The 17,137-nt window shown below is 38.8% G+C and overlaps 1 protein-coding gene across 3 annotated transcripts in view; it reads right to left on the reverse strand.

The window, feature by feature from the left end:
- The window catches only part of MLLT3 (MLLT3 super elongation complex subunit), a 279,621-nt gene that overhangs the window by 100,477 nt on the left and 162,007 nt on the right, over window positions 1-17,137 (reverse strand). For all 3 annotated transcript variants that reach the window (XM_025887853.2, XM_025887854.2, XM_073880867.1), the window contains one exon: window positions 15,196-15,339. In XM_025887853.2, coding sequence (XP_025743638.1) covers window positions 15,196-15,339 — 144 coding nt within the window. The remainder of the gene's footprint in view (window positions 1-15,195; window positions 15,340-17,137) is intronic.

Consider the following 17,137-nt stretch of genomic DNA (forward strand, 5'->3'; position numbering starts at 1 on the left):
AAGAAGAAGAAGAAGAAGAAGAAGAAGAAGAAGAAGAAAGTAGGAAGGGAAAAATGAAGGGGGGGAAATCGGAGGGAGAGACAAACCATCAGAGACTATGAACTCTGAGAAACAAACTGAGGGTTCTAGAGGGGCAGGGGGTGGGGAATGGGTTAGCCTGGTAATGGGTATTAAAGAGGGCACGTTCTGCATGGAGCACGGGGTGTTATACGCAAACAATGAATCATGGAACACTACATCAAAAACGAATGATGTAATGTATGGTGCCTAACATAACATCATAAAATAAAATTTAAAAAAAAAGAAGAAAGTTTGGGTGGTGGGGGAGCAGATTCCTAATTACCATTTTCTCCACGCAGATTGGATTTCAGAAGCAAGAGAAATACAGAGAACTTCATGAAGCAAGACAAAAAAGAATAAAGTCTGCTGCCATCCACGAGCGAGCTGCTCCACTCCAGCCTGTCTTCAGGAAGGAGACTACTGCTCTAGTAACCCTAACATAACTAAGAGAAGTGGCTCTGGGGACCTGTTTTAATTTCTTGCCTCTTTTAATTGCATTTTCAAAAGAAAACTAACATTACTCTGTATTCCTGTAGAACAAATATGGAAGAACAGTGAACTGATACCCTGACTCAACTCTCCCTTGATCAATCATTTCAGTATTTGATGCCTTAGTTCACTCATCTGCAAAACGGGGAGCTTGACCTATTACAACAAAGAATACCTTCAGCTCTGAAAAACATATACATGGTTTCCTCGTTTGTAAATACAAACGAGGAAACAGGCCAATAGAGATAACTAATTTGTCCAAAATTACACAGCTACTAAGTGCCAATGCCAGTCTCTAAAAATAGAAGGTCTGTTTCATAACAGAGTCTGCCCTTTTAACTGTGGGGTATGTTCTCTTCACCAAAAGAGATCAGAATAGGTGCACAGAAAATCAAGCAGTGAGAAAGCTACTACATCCTTCAATAATCCATACAGCTTTTATTATTACCTTCAAGGCTGATTAACCAAGTACAGTGTTTATCTTTGTGCCTGTGAGACATTCACACCCTGTTATTGCTCTGCAGTGTAGAGACACATACATCGTTTACCTCAATGCGTTTTCATTTAAGAAAAGCCAATCAGAGAAGATTTAACTACAATATGCTTTTTTAATTAAAAAGAAAAAAAAGAGCTGAAGCCAAAATCGGAAGTATGGATATAAACCACAAAAATCCCTTCAGGTGAAGAATAAAAAAGAACAAGATTCAGATAAGATGATCCCAGGGGATAGTGTGGAGAGAGAGAGAGAGAGAGAGAGAGAGAGAGAGAGAAGCTCCAGAAACTTGACCCTGGAAGAAGGGCATGATGGACAAAACAAACAAGTCCCTTCTTTATCACGAGAAGGAACAGAAATCTAAAAAGAAAAAATACAGAAGGAGCATAAGGGAAATAAGACTCAGTAAGAAAAAGTTTCCAGCCTTAGCCCCGGGACCTGTCTGCAAAGCAGATAAAGTCCATCTTAAAACTGGAATAGAGTGGAAGGCATGCTTACTAATGGCGACTGTTACTAAGATCTAGGATTTCCCTGATCTGGAGTTCACTGATGCTCTCTTTCCAAAGCATTCAAAGGTCAAAATTACCTGAAAGGAAAATTCCACTTTATTTAATTTTTAACTTTAAAAAAATAATATTATCATTACCCATTGTGTGAAATTCCCAATAGCAAGACCTATATTAAATTATTCAGCTAGTCTTCCAGTTTTTGTAGGTATGTTCTTTCAAAGAGTTAGCCTGGTCTCACAGCCACTGACATTTGAAACCCCTAATTTAGCACATTGGTCTTATCAAAAGTCCTCTTGCTTCCTATGCTTAAACCAGACCTTTATAGAGATCTATGGATGTTGCACAATAGTGTCATAAACTAAAAACACAAAGCAGGGTGGCAGAAAAAGAGGCTAAGCTAAACCTTTGAAAGGACATGGCTATTAAAAACTGGAATATTCTTTTTTTTTATTTAAATTCAAGTTGGTTAACATACAGCATATTATTAGTTAAAACTGGAATATTCTGATAGCAAAATTTCGATAAAGTTTTATTTATTATTTCCCCCAGACATTCCTATCCCGACTATCTCAGACAAGATAGTTTTAACATCAAAAATCACCTTTGTCTGGCCAACAGACACATGAAAAAGTGCTCAACATCGCTCGGCATCAGGGGAATCCAAATCAAAACCTCAATGAGATACGACCTCACACCCGTCAGAATGGCTAAAATTAACAAGTCAGGAAATGACAGATGTTGGCGGGGATGTGGAGAAAGGGGAACCCTCCTACACTGTTGGTGGGAATGCAAGCTGGTGCAACCACTCTGGAAAACAGTATGGAGGTTCCTCAAAAAGTTGAAAATAGAGCTACCCTACGACCCAGCAATTGCACTACTGGGTATTTACCCCAAAGATACAAATGTAGGGATCCGAAGGGGTACGTGCACCCCAATGTTTATAGCAGCAATGTCCACAATAGCCAAACCGTGGAAAGAGCCAAGATGTCCAACGACAGATGAATGGATAAAGAAGAAGTGGTATATATACACAATGGAATATTATGCAGCCATCAAAAGGAATGAGATCTTGCCATTTGCAACGACATAGATGGAACTGGAGGGTGTTACGCTGAGTGAAATAAGTCAATCAGAGAAAGACATGTATCATATGACCTCACTGATATGAGGAAGTCTTAATCTCAGGAAACAAACTGAGGGTTGCTGGAGTGGTGGGGGTGGGAGGGATGGGGTGGCTGGGTGATAGACAGTGGGGAGGGTATGTGCTATGGTGAGCGCTGTGAATTGTGCACGACTGTTGAATCACAGATCTGTACCTCTGAAACAACGCAATATATGTTAAGAAAAAAAAAGAAGAAGAAGATAGCAGGAGAGGAAGAATGGGGGGGGGAATTGGAGGGGGAGATGAACCATGAGAGACTATGGACTCTGAGAAACAAACTGAGGGTTCTAGAGGGGAGGGGGGTGGGGGGATGGGTTAGCCTGGTGATGGGTATTAAAGAGGGCACATTCTGCATGGAGCACTGGGTGTTATACGTAAACAATGAATCATGGAACACTCATCTAAAACTAATGATGTAATGTATGGTGATTAACATAACAATAAAAAATTTTTTAAAAAATCACCTTTGTCTGGACCTATAAATAGTGCCATTCCTATAAATGGTGGTCCAGATGGTCCCCTGCACAAAGATGCTTGGCCTGCGGGATGAGGACAAGCTAAAATCCCACTATGCTATGTTCCTTGGGCCAAGGCTTCATGGGGCAGGGAGAGGTAGGGATATGCATTTCTAATTTGCCCAAAGACACTACAGACATCAACCATATGGGCAGACTTGTCTCTATAACCCAACCAAATCTATCTCTTGAATCACCAAGAGTTATTGTTAAGACTGAAGTTTGTAAAGTCAACTAGATTTTTATTATACTCCATTTTTACTTTGACAGTAGTTGAAAGGACCAGTTTGTCTTCTGGATAGGGCATCCTTATATTGCTCAATCTAACGAAGGCTTTTTGTAGTCAACCATTTCACACTACCACAGGCCCCCAGATGACCAGCTAAGGAGAGGGAAAGCAAGAATAACAGCTATAAAGACACATTCCAAAATCTACATCTACAATTATTAAAATACAAAATTTTCCAAATAACAGATCTAACATGGCCCATCCAATTACAAAAAAACACTAGACCACCATATTTCCATGAGAGTCATCAGAGACATAAAGAGAAAATAAAAACATAGAACACCTTACTGGTAACTTCTTAACAAACAACTGAAATCTCTACATCAATCCTCTGAGGTGTGAGGATGTTTTTGAACTAAAATAAAGTCATGCAGTTTAAAACAAGAAATTCATGTGTAATACATTAAGTGCAAATACAAACATCCTCTGAGATCTCATCTACATGAGAAATACAATGGTGACAATTACTGGATGGATTAAAATGATGTATTTTTTCTTCCTTCTGCTTTTCTAGAAAGTCTACATTTTTCTAAAGTTAGCACATATTTATTTTAAAAACAGGTAAAAAGTCAGATTCCTTCTTGGGGCTAAAACATGTTCTTTCCAGTAGAACACCATTATTATGTCAAAGTCTTGGAAGAGAAGTCTTTTATTTTCACCTTTCTAAGTAACAAAAACTATGATTTAAACCAAAGCATAATAAAAACCTATAGAAAAAAGAGGTCATTTCAATAAATAAAAGAATTACTTGCTGACTGGTTAACTAGGTTCCATGTTTTATTTAATAATCTCAAGTGGGAGGAGGGGATATTATGCTTATTTTAGATTTATACCAAGGTAAATTAGCAGCAGATCCGAGAATTGAATTTGTGCCTTCAGATTTCAAATCAAACCTTCTATGACACCATGGCTGTGTCCCTTGTGGTGATAAAGGTTATTATATTAAACCACCTACCACTTATCCTTACTCCTCAAAAATGAAACATGAATAGCTATTTCAAGAGTTTCAAACATTTATTTTTTAAACAGATCCCACCGTCAGGTTTTTGTATAACTTATGGGACAACAAAAACTCAGCTAATAAAATAAAATACAATGTTAATTATAGCTTCTCTTCTCTACCCCCCATAGCAAAATTTACTTTTACTTAGTATTATAGAGTATGAGCCAAAAACAATACCCAGTGGGGACAGTCAAGGCAAATACCTGCTCTCATAAGCAGTTCCTTTACTAGGATGCTAGAAGTTACGGTAATAGATTCAGGTATATTAGATCAACTTCGTAAGCAGCTTTAAAACAAGTACGTAATGAACTACGCGAGCCCAGAAGAGAGGGAAAAACCGAACCAACAGTTTTCAATTGTAATATATGTGTATTTAAAAAGAGAAAGAATCGGAGAGCCTGGGTGGCTCAGCTGGTTAAGCGTCTGCCTTCAGCGCAGGTCATGATCCCGGGGTCCTATGATCGAGCCCCACAATCGGGCCCCTTGCTCAGCAGGGAGTCTGCTTCTCCCTCTCCCTCTGCTACTCTCTCCTTCTTCCTCTCTCTCTCTGTCAAATAAATAAATAAAATCTTAAAAAAATAAAATAAAAAGAGAAAGAATTGTTCATTTTTTAATTTGAAAATCTCCAACATTTACACGGTTTCATTTTTTTCCTTTCTATTCATTTCTTATTTTCTTGGCTTTTTGTGCACTGGGGGTGGGCATTAAGGGTAGGCTTACATGTTGCTTTTCTTTCAAATATCACAGCATTTCCTTTCAAGACTAAATTAAGGCTCCTACATCTAGTCAGCTACACCGCGGCTCCTGGGAGGTCTGCAGAAAGAACCATAGCACGCCCTCCAATGCTGGGAGTTTAGACACACTCGACAGAATTTTTCCTAGTACACACTGGGGAACATCTAACTGTTTTTCTCTTCCCCTGAGCCTTTGTTCAGTTTATGCAGTAAGCATATCTGAGCTGAGGACTTCGTGAAAAGTGTGCCCCGCTTTTTTCCCTCCTTACTGAAAAAGTAGGTAGGTAATTAGGAAAGAAGGAACAAATGAAGGCATGCAGATTGTGTTAGACCACAGCTATTTTGGGGGGCATATTTTCAAAAGTCCCCAATGTCCTGCCTTCAACTTCTGTGACTCTGGGTGAAATTAAACCATAAAACCACTAAATATGCTGAGTGACATAACTTTCTACTATGACCATGCTTTCCCTAAAAATTTACGAGACCAATGTTACATTTGGAATGAAGCCCCACAACTCTGACATTCTATTTATCATTTATATGTATGTTCTACTTTCATGATTTAATTTTCCAGGCTTGCGGGGAAGGGGATATAGAAAAGAGAAAATAGCATATACGACAGAAAATTAACCTCAACTCTGACAAACAACCAAATAAATGAGGCAGCCTACTTGGTCCTACGTTTATTTAAATAAATCACCTTTTACTAGTGCTGGTGAAAAACAGCAGCATCCTTCTATCTTTTGAGGCAGGTAATTACAGGATGATATAGATCAGAAAAATAACAAAAAGGCACACTTGTCCCAAAACAAATATCCAAAAATCAAATGAAGCTGTCCAGCAACAGCCACTAAAATAACCTTCCATGTATTATTTTCTTTGAGTCATTTTAAAAATAAGCAGCCAGCTATCCATCCTCTGGGCACTACTGGGATGAGTTTGCCACAAAAACCACTTACATTTTTAGAAGCCCAAGTCTTGACAAATCAGTTCCTAAGAACATAATTTGTTACACATTGACAAAAGCCTGAAAACACAGACCTTGGTTAAAGAGGCTTCCATATCTTGTTGTAACCTTTCCAAATGCAAGTATGTGGGAAGAATACCCATAAATTTCAGTTGAAACTGAAACACTTAGAATATTTCCAATTTAAAATACATTAAAATGTGGTCTTCAAGAGGAAATGAAAATAGCTTTTAAACATATGAAAAGATGCTCATCATCATTCATAAGTGAAATCTGAGTTAAAAATTAGATATTTTTCACCCATCTGATTGGGGGGGGAAAGAAAGAGTTTAATAAATCACCGTGTGGAGAAATAGGTACTCTCACACATTGTTGATGCAAGCACAGAGTAGTATAACCTCTTTGACAGGCAATTTGTATATGTCCATCAAAATTTAAATTCCACTTTGCCTCAGAGCCATGATTTTACTCCTAGGAATTTCTCCTACAGATATACTCATCTTTGTGCACAAAGAACTATGTAAAAGGTTATTCATTACAGCTTTATTGGTGGCCTGAAGGAAGACTGACTGCATGTCATTCTGTATTACGTATGTATTTACCTATTAAAAAAAAAATGTAAACTTTGGGGGGGGGAGAATGTGATCTATACTGTTTAGAAATTAGAAGTGTTCTAAATTCCCCTACAAAAGGAAATACTAAACAGCCCTAGACAAGATTCATTCCAGAACCAAGCAATAAAATGCTATGTTCAGATGGCTTGCACAGCTGTATTAGTGAAAGCTCCTTATCATGAGATCCCTCTGGTCCTTTAATAACCAAAACCCCTTGGTGGGGGACTGCCATGGACTTGAATGCCACTTCACAATAAGCAGTGTTTCAAAAAGATCCCAATTTATTCCTTGCAAAAACATATCATATATAAATGTAACTGTCACTCCGAGAAGCAGGACTGCATTATGCTGCAGACTTAACACAGACTGTAAGCATGTTCCCCATGTCTTCTCCAGCAAAGTCTGCCAAATGGGCGTCTGAAATGTCCTATTGAAACAGGTGGTGTCTGAACAGAATTGGATTTCTGCCTATAGAAACCCTAGTTTTAACAACTGCTATGGTTAGTTTTAATTTTCAGTCCTCAAAATTAACTGCTTGCCAGTGATTCAGAAATAGACTGAACAACATGTTTAGACTTTGCCCTGTTTAATTGAGGAAAGCAAGCAAGCAAGGAAAAAAAAAAAATCTATCAATCCTACCACCATTCCATAAAGAACAACAGAACCACAGCAGACCATTTGATTTCCAGGCCAAAACCAGGGGAGCAGCTATAACATAAACTTGATTCTCCAAAGATACTTGCCCCTTTTGTGCTTTCTTCATAGAAGCATAAGGATACAACTACCATGCTGAACATACTACTTAGGAAATCTTGTAAGAAGCCTTATATGATTTGCTAGAAATTAAGAATTAAGAACAATGATAAGAACTAATAATTTTTCTAATGAAAACTAACATCTTAAACGATATTCTGAACAGATCTTTGTTTCACATTACACAAGCAAAATACAAGCTTCCAGAATAAAACTCCTTGAAAAGAGATACCGTGGGCTAATATTCTTTAAATCCAACACAGGTCCACCAATGTGCTAGTCACACTAACTGGTGGTAAAGATGTCTTCCTGTGACTAAATCTAGAACAGGTTACACCACCCAGCACACCTTTTTCAGTGTACTTTAAGTGCTCGACATACATATGGTTAAAGATCTGTTAATTTTCTAAACCAACAAAGGAAAAAGAACCAAGGGGCTGGGTATCTGTTAAGTGTCACACACCATGTTTGGACATTCCCAATGAGGAAAACACAGTCGCACCCATTTCACGGATGACAAACTGAGATTCAAAGAGATGTCATTATTTTCTTCAGATAGAAGATGACAAAGATGAGCTTTTTACTTAAGTCTGCCTGATTTCGAAACTTTTCCAACGATATCACACTCCCTCCCCACAGGAAATCCCAGAGAGCTGAGTTAGTAGAATGATGACTTCCAGCTATAGGATGTACACTATCTGCATCTTAACTTTGCCAACACCCAAAAGAAAAACTCATCCCCTTTCATTCAGTCAAATGTAATGGATGTCAAGCCCTTCAGCAATTTTTCAGTAGGACTGAATTCTAGCTACTAAGAAGGTGATCAAGTAAATAAAAACAAAATCATCTACTGTGATCATACATCCTTAAAAAAAATCCTGACATCCTAAACAGCATTTTGAAAATCATTCAAAAAGGATTCATCAGTTCATTTATACAAAAACAAGTAGAAATATTCTCAGTGGAATTCAGAAGTACTTCTCAATGGGGTATATTTGGTCCTTTTGCTTAAAATCCAAGGACAAATGGACATATCAAGTTTTACCCTCAAAAGTTTATTGCTCACTGTCCTCTACCCTTCTACCAAACAAAAAATAAAATAAGATCTCAAAATAAAAAGCAGTCTCCTCTCAGGAGCTCTCAGATTGCTCTTTTCCATTTCCTGACCCCCACCTTCTGCCTTTTACTTAAGGCCTGACGGGCTAGATCCCAAACCAAATCTACAATTTCCCTAGCAGCTCCAATAAGGTCTCTCATTTAGAGGAAACTACCTCTAGGGTCTTGTAAATGAAATCATTCTGTATTCCAATATTCTCAGAAAACAATGCTTAATTACAAATGTGTCCTTCCCTCAAAAGTTACTTTTTTCTTTTAAAGCAAAATATCCAAAATATATATTAGGGACTACTCAACAGAAGAACACAGGGTACATTTCGTTGAGACTATTTAGAAATGAGTTGAGTTGTAACATTAAAAAAAAAAAAAAAAGGAAGATATCTGGTGGAAAAATGTTATGGACCAAAAAAAAAAGTCACGTAGTTAGTGGTTTATAGGTTTTGAAAGTAGAAAAAAAATCTACAATTTTTCAAGATTCTTCTGGCAAAAAGCTCTTTGGAATCCTTTTCTTTTAATAGTTAAAAGCATTTTTTTAAGATGCTACTAGCTCTAAAAACAACCTTTCTGATCTCTTGAAAAGCCAAGTTCAACTTTTAATAGTGTTACATACTTTCTGTTTAAAAGAAAAAATAAGAAGGAACCATAGCCCAAACAGTAGGCCTACTCCACTCATGCCTGAAGCTATAATGATTTCGCACAGTACGTACATATGATAAGGATTGAGTTTCTCCTGTAAAGGCAGAATATATACATCTATGTCACACATATAATGGTTAAGTGTAAGAAACACAGCACCCCTCTCTCACCCTAAAACCCAGGGAGGGGGAAAAATGTTTATCTGAAGAGACATAGTCATGAACAAGATTTCAAATAACAAACATCAGAACAAAGGCAACAAATTTACAATGACATGGATGGAACTAGAGGGTATTATGCTAAGGGAAATAAGTCAGTCAGAGAAAGATAATTATCATCTGATCTCACTGATACGAGGAATTTGAGAAACAAGACAGGATCATAGGGGAAGGAAGGGAAAAATGAAACAAGACAAAACCAGGAGTCCCTGGGGGGCTCAGTTGTTAAGTGTCTGCCTTTGGCTCAGGTCATGATCCCAAGGTTCTGGGATCAAGCCCTGCATTGGGCTCCCTGTTCAGCAGGAAGCCTGCTTCTCCCTCTCCCACTCCCCCTGCTTGTGTTCCCTCTCTCGCTGTGTCTCTCTCTCTCTGTCAAATAAATAAATAAAATCTTAAAAAAAAAAAAAAAAAAACAGACAGAACCAGAGAGGGAGACAAACCATAAGAGACTCTTAATCTCAGGAAACAAACTGAGGATTGCTGGAGTTGTGGGGGGTGGGAGGGATGGGGTGGCTGGGTGACGGACACTGGAGAGGGTATGTGCTATGGTGAACGCTGTGAATTGTGTAAGACCGATGACTCACAGACATGTACCCCTGAAACAAATAATACATTAATGTTAATTAAAAAAAAAAAAACACAAAGGCAACAAAAGCAAAAATAAACAAGTAGAACTATATCAAACTAAAAAGCTTCGGCAAAGCAAGGGAAATCAACGCAAAATGAAAAAGGCAACCTACAGAGGCAAGTATTTGCAAATCATCTGAGGGGTTAATATCCAAAATATATAAAGAATTCATACACCTCAATGGCAGAAACTATAGTCTGATTTCAAAATCCGCCTAAGAAGATACACAAATGGCCAACAGGTAGATAAAAAGGTGCTTAACATTACTAATCATCAGGGAAATGCAAATCAAAATCACAATGAGATATCACCTCACACTTGTTAGACAGGCTATTATCAAAAAGATAAGAAATGATAAGTATTGGAGATGATGTGGAGAAAACGGAATCCTTAATGCTCTGTTGGTGGGATTGTACACTGTTACAGCCCTCTGGAAAACTAAAGATAGAGGTTCCTCAAAAAAAGTTAAAAAGAAAACGACCATAGGATCCAGCAATCCCGTGTGTGCGTGTATGTGTGTGTGTACAAAGGAAAATGAAAAACAGGATATTGAAAAGATATCTGTGCTTCTATGTCCACTGCAGCATTATTTACAATAGCCAAGACCTAGAAACCTAAGTGAACGGAGAGAATAATGGAATATTATTCATCTGTGAGAAAGAAGGACATCGTGCCATTTGTGACAACATGGATAAAACTTGAAAGTGTTAAACTAAGTGAAAGTCAGACAGAGAAAGACAAGATACTCTATATCACTTCTTAAAAAGCTGAACTCCTAGAAACAGAGACTAGAATGGTAGCTACCAGGTGCTGAAGGGTGGGGGAAAATGAGGAGATGCTGGTCACACAGTACAAGTGTTCACTTATAAGAAGAGTAAGTGGAATGCAATGGAAAGCAATTATATATGGCAATTATAATTAGTATTATTGAATTGTGTATTTCAAAGTTACAAAGAGAGTAGACCTTAAATGTTTTCACCAAAAAAGAAATGGTAATTATGTAACATGATGGAGAGGATAGCTAAAGCTATGGGGGTAATCATTCTGCAATATACAAATGTACAAATTCAATACAATGTACATCTTAAACTTATACAATGGTATATGCATGTCAATTATGTTAATAAAACTTCAAAGAAAGGTTTTGTTTGTTTGTTTAAGATTTTATTTATTTGACAGAGAGAGACACAGCGAGAGAGGGAACACAAGCAGGGGGAGTGGGAGAGGGAGAAGCAGGCTTCCCGCGGAACAGGGAGCCTGATGTGGGGCTCGATCCTAGGACCCTGGGATCATGACCTGAGCTGAAGGCAGATGCTTAACGGCTGACCCACCCAGGCGCCCGAAGATTTCTAATAAAATCAAAATGGCTGATAAGTTAGTAACACGACGACAGCCTGCATTAATATCAAGACAATGATAAATATTTACATATCAGGTAAAAACAATACAAGGTAGACAAAAATCTAGGTAAGCCAAAAAAATGTTTATTAGGGACGCCTGGGTGGCTCAGTCGGTTAAGCGGCTGCCTTCGGCCTGGGTCATGATCCCAGGGTCCTGGGATCGAGCCCCACATCGGGCTCCTTGCTCAGCAGGGAGCCTGCTTCTCCCTCTCTCTCTCCCTCTGCTTGTGCTCTCTCTGTCAAATAAAATAAAAATCTTAAAAAAAAACAAAAAAATGTCTATTAGTCTACAGATTCCCACATTTCCATAAATTTTCCCATACTAACTGGACAGAACCTATAGGATTACTATTATTTCCAAACACATTTTTAAATTTTAATTTTACCCCAAAATTTACTGGTATCAGTCTCTTAAAGAATTTATGTTAAGTAACTGGTTTGCCTGAATATTTCACATTTCAACTTATTTTAGTGGTGTCAAGACACAATCTAAGCCTAACAGAAACAAATCTACAGGCTTCAAACAGCACTTCAAGAAATACAAAGAAAGAAAGTCAAGGAGGACAGTTCTGAGAGAAGGCTGAGAAGAGGAAGACAGAACTCTGCTGGAGACCTTGTCAGGATGCAGCAGTGCACTCTGCGGCATTATCACTGACCTGTAACCTCTTCAGCTTGCGAGCAAGCCCTGAGTGCTCTGGGACTAAGTGGTGTTTCCAAAAGTTCTTGTATCATATTTACTCTTTCCTACGACTCTTATCAGAAGCCTGAGGCACTCAAGTTTCAGAATCCACAGGCTCCGATCACCCACCTAACGACATATCTGAGAGGAATAATGAGAAGCATAAAATGCCACCATCATAAAAAGAAAACAGTAACAATCAGGATTTAAAATGGACCGACTCATTTTTTTGATCGAAGTATAGCTGACATACAACATCGTCTTAGTTTCAGGTGTACAACATAGTGATTCGACAGCTATATATATTATGAAATGCTCGCCATGATAAGTGTAGTCACCATCTGTCACCATACAAAGTCATTACAAGCTTACTGACTAAATTCCCTATGCTATACTTTCATCCTTGTGACTTATTTATTTTATAACTAGAAGTTTGTACCTCTTAACCCCTTTCACATTTTTCACCAGTCCCCTACCGTCCTCCCCTCTGGCAACCACCAGTTTGTCCTCTGTATTTGCAAGTCTGTTTCCGTTGGTTTTATTTTGTTTTGTTTCTCTGACTTTTTTTTTTTCATTCCACATCTAAGTAAAATCATAGTATTTGTCTTCCTGTCTGACCTACTTCACTGAGCAGAATATCCACCTACTGGGTCCATCGATGTCATGAATGGGAAGATTTCATTCTTTCTTTATTGCTGAGTAATATCCCATTACATATATGTACCACATCTTCCTTACCCATTCATCTATCAATGGACACAGAGGGTGTTTCTTGGCTATTGTAAATAATGCTGCAATAAACGTAAGGGCGCATATATCTTTTCAAACTAGTGTTTTCATTTTCTTTGGGCAGATAACCAGGGATGGACCAGTTCATTTTTAAGGGCACAGCCACAGGTAAATAGCATCAACACTGTGTTCTTGATAACTATAAACAGAATAAAATAGGTTTTTAAAAAAAAACACCACTTCCTTAATAAATATATAATAAATCTCTAACTTTAAAATGAGTTGTATTACAGGGGCACCTGGGTTAAGTGTCCGGCTCCTGATTTCAGCTCAGGTCATGATCTCAGGGTCCTGATGGGCTCCATGCTCAGTAGGGAATCTGCTTGATGATTCTCTCCCTCCCTCTCTCTCTGCCCCTCCCCCTACTCATGCTTGCTTGCACTCTTTCTAAAATAAATAAATAAATCTTTAAAAAAAAGAAAAGTGAGTTGTATTACAAAAGGCCATTTCTTCATGAAGACACATTTCCCCATAAAATACTATTAAGTGGTGGTTTATTTCCAAACCTGGCCCAATATCTATTTAACCCATAATGTACTGACATAGTAGAGTACTGAATGAAATGTGGTAAAGGGACCTACGATGCTTCAAATGCATATTAGTATTTCAGCTGAAAGGATAGGATCTTGGCAAAACAGGACTCCAAAAAATGGACTTCACGAGTTCCACATAACCCAAAATGTTCACACAACTGTACATATGGGTGATTTTCTTATGAGAGGGTCTACAGCTTCTCCAAGTGGTTGTCTCTAACTCGACAAAAAGGGGTTTCAATAAAGGGAAAAAACTTCTGTGCTATACAAAACCAAACTCTTCCCTGCACAGCCCTCAAATAGAGCTTATGAGAGAAATGAGGCATTTCGCAAAGTTATGATCCACACATGTTTACACATATGATAAGAGCATCGAGGCAAAGCTATCAAAAACCTTCCAGGAAAACTAAGTGAAGGAAATTCTAGAGTAAAGAACACATTTCAACATTTTATGGGGTCAGAACTGCCCACAGAAGATGACACAGGAAGTTCATCTGAAGTGGAAAGAGAATGATGGTCCAAATGGCACCCACTGTAGACTTCCATGAGTCAGCAGCATTTGTCTGCACAGCCGACTTAGCTGCAAGCAAACATTCTGTACATTTGTGTCTGCACAAAACCCCACTTAAAAATCGTTCCCCATCCTAGCCAAATCACACAGGCAAAACTTGGTTACCATGATCTTTAAAAAAAAAAAAAAAATCCGGGGCGCCTGGGTGGCTCAGTCAGTTAAGCGTCTGCCTTTGGCTCAGGTCATGATCCCAGGGTCCTGGGATTGAGTCCGGCATTGGGCTCCCTGCTCAGCGGGCAATCTGCTTCTCTCCCTCTCCCTCTGCACCTCCCCTGCTCATGTTTACTCTCTCGCTCTCTTTCTCTCTCAAATAAATAAATAAAATCTTAAAAAAAAAAAAAAATGAGGGGCGCCTGGGTGGCTCAGCCATTAAGCGTCTGCCTTCGGCTCAGGTCATGGTCCCAGGGTCCTGGGATCGAGCCCCACGTTGGGCTCCCTGCTCGGTGGGAAGCCTGCTTCTCCCTCTCCCACTCCCCCTGCTTGTGTTCCCTCTCTTGCTGTGTCTCTCTCTGTCAAATAAATAAATAAAACATTAAAAAAAATGAAAGAAAACCCATGTTTTATCTACACACAATTCAAATAAACAAAAATGTGTATTTAAATAACCCAAGCCTGTCATATGAATTACTATACTTTTTCTATTAATTTTTCCCAAGAAAATCTGGACAACAACCTCTTTTTATATTAATTTTAAACAGGACTTTCAACTTTACCGAAAAGTTTCTATAAACTGGTATGACAAAGTTCAGACATTGTTCTTTGCTTAACTGAGGAAAGTTTATTGTTTTTGGCTTTTTGTTAAAATAGATTTGAGCTGCACAGACTATCAAGCTATTCCAACCAACAGTGTAATTTCAGATTCATACCTACTTAAAATATTCGTGTTTGCTTTCCTCTTCATCCCAAACCAGGAGTCCACAGCTAAGTCATTAAGGTCCTTCCTCTCTCTTACCTCTCTCAAAACATTAGTACACTTCTTAAGACACTAGCAACTAGTTTTTGAACTGAAGGCTTTCCACAAGACAGCGCCCACTTACCCCTCCTGCCTTCAGCAACTTTCTTCTAAACTCCTCTGTGGGGTTGTTGAAAGTTAGCTTTTCACAGCGGAGGTGATTCACTGGTGGATGGCCTTCAAGATGCAGGAATAAGTCATAATCAAAGCGGACTTTCTTAGGTTCTTCCTAGAGATTAAGAAAAATTTTAAGAAAGAAAAGAGAGAGTTAAGCATATACAAATTGTGAAAGCAAAGTTTTATTCTTCAGAAGGAACAGAAAAGACCCAGGTAACCAACAGCTATTGTGTCAAAGTACTGGAAAAAGAAAATTTCATGGGATTATCTACAAAGCAAAAGGCAAATACCTAATGAATCGGTCTCTTGTTTTCTGAGAGAATAAACTCATCATTTTTCCTTTTCCCTGTAATATCTCAAGTGGTGTAACACCACCAACACAACCACCCAACTAGAAACCTAAGATACCCCTGAAGCCACTTCCTCCCTTTCTGACGCCACCCCCTCCACCCATCAGCGACAACTGCCATTTTCTCTCCTAAATATTTCTCGAACAAACCCTCTAATCCATAACTCTTATTCACTGCCCAAACTATAATAAGCTCCTTTCTCTAGTAGGCCCTTCCTACTTCAGGACAGATTTATCTTCAATTCCTCCTTCATTTAGGCCTCACAATTATCCATATGAAACAAAAATCTAGCCATTTCACAGCTTGATTAAAACTTCAAAAGCTGGGGCGCCTGCGTGGCTCAGTTGGTTGGGCGACTGCCTTTGGCTCGGGTTGTGATCCTGGGGTCCTGGGATCGAGTCCTGCATCAGGCTCCCCCTGCATCTCCCTCTGCCTCTGCCTGCCACTCCCCCTGCTTGTGTGTGTGCATGCACACTCTCTCTCTCTCTCTCTGAAAAACTTCAAAAGCTGCCAACTGCCATTAGGATAAAAATCAAAGCTCACTTGAATGCCTCCTAAGGGCTTTCAGAACTTGGCTCTCGGCTCTTCATCCCGCCACCCTGTGTCCACCCATCTCCTGGTCCAGCAACACGTGCTGTTGGGTGTTCCCAGCATTTCCTTGTTCTAGGTTAACTCTGGGCTTCACCTTTGCTTTGTGTTACCACCCTCATTGCCCGCCTCCATTCCTCCACCTTTGTGTCAGCTGGGTAACTTCTACTCCTCCTTCTCCATTCAGGTTTCACTTTGGGGATGGATTCCTAGAACCCACTCCCAATTTCCCACTGCTTCTCCTCTGCTCTGAGGGCATCTCTCCCGTCCTTGCCACAGCTTAGGGTAACCATCCTATCCTGTCTCTTTATCCTGCTTAATCATAAGATTCTTGAAAGTAGGAGCAATGGTTGAATCATCCTTGCACCCCTGACAACTAGTTTAGCACCAGTGCATAGCAGAAATGCAATAAATATCTATGAAATGAACCAGGAGGATGAAATAGCATCAGATTCACGAGGCCACAACCATCAGAATTTCATGGTACGCAAGTTCTACTCTTGAGCCATTATTTTAGTTAGCTAAACACTTAAACCTCTCTACACACGGATTCTTAAGCATTCCAGGTGCAATGAAGACTAAGGATAATGACAATAACTAATATGAATGTTAACAGCGATCTCATTTAATTCTCATAGCTCGCCTCTAGGTCACCTGTGAGCCCTGTTTTGCAGGTATGGAAATTAAAGGACTGGAATTTGTTATATTACTTTATATAAAAATGTCTTTTGTGTTACAAATATTAACCATCCCTGTGAAGTGTTATCATTTTTTTCATTTACCCATTAGCTTTGCCATTTTGTTTATTTTTAATAGCTTTATTGAGAAATAATTCACAAGCCATAAAATCCACGCTTTAAAATATACAAGTTAGTGGTTTTCAGTATACTCACAGAAGTATGAAACCATCACCACCATCTAATTTTAGAACATTCTCATCATTCCAGAAATAAAACTCAAATACATTAGTAG

Source organism: Callorhinus ursinus, unplaced genomic scaffold (genome assembly GCF_003265705.2).
Source record: "Callorhinus ursinus isolate GAN/ISIS: 27379988/994484 unplaced genomic scaffold, GSC_fseal_2.0 scaffold39, whole genome shotgun sequence".
Lineage (NCBI taxonomy): Eukaryota > Metazoa > Chordata > Mammalia > Carnivora > Otariidae > Callorhinus > Callorhinus ursinus.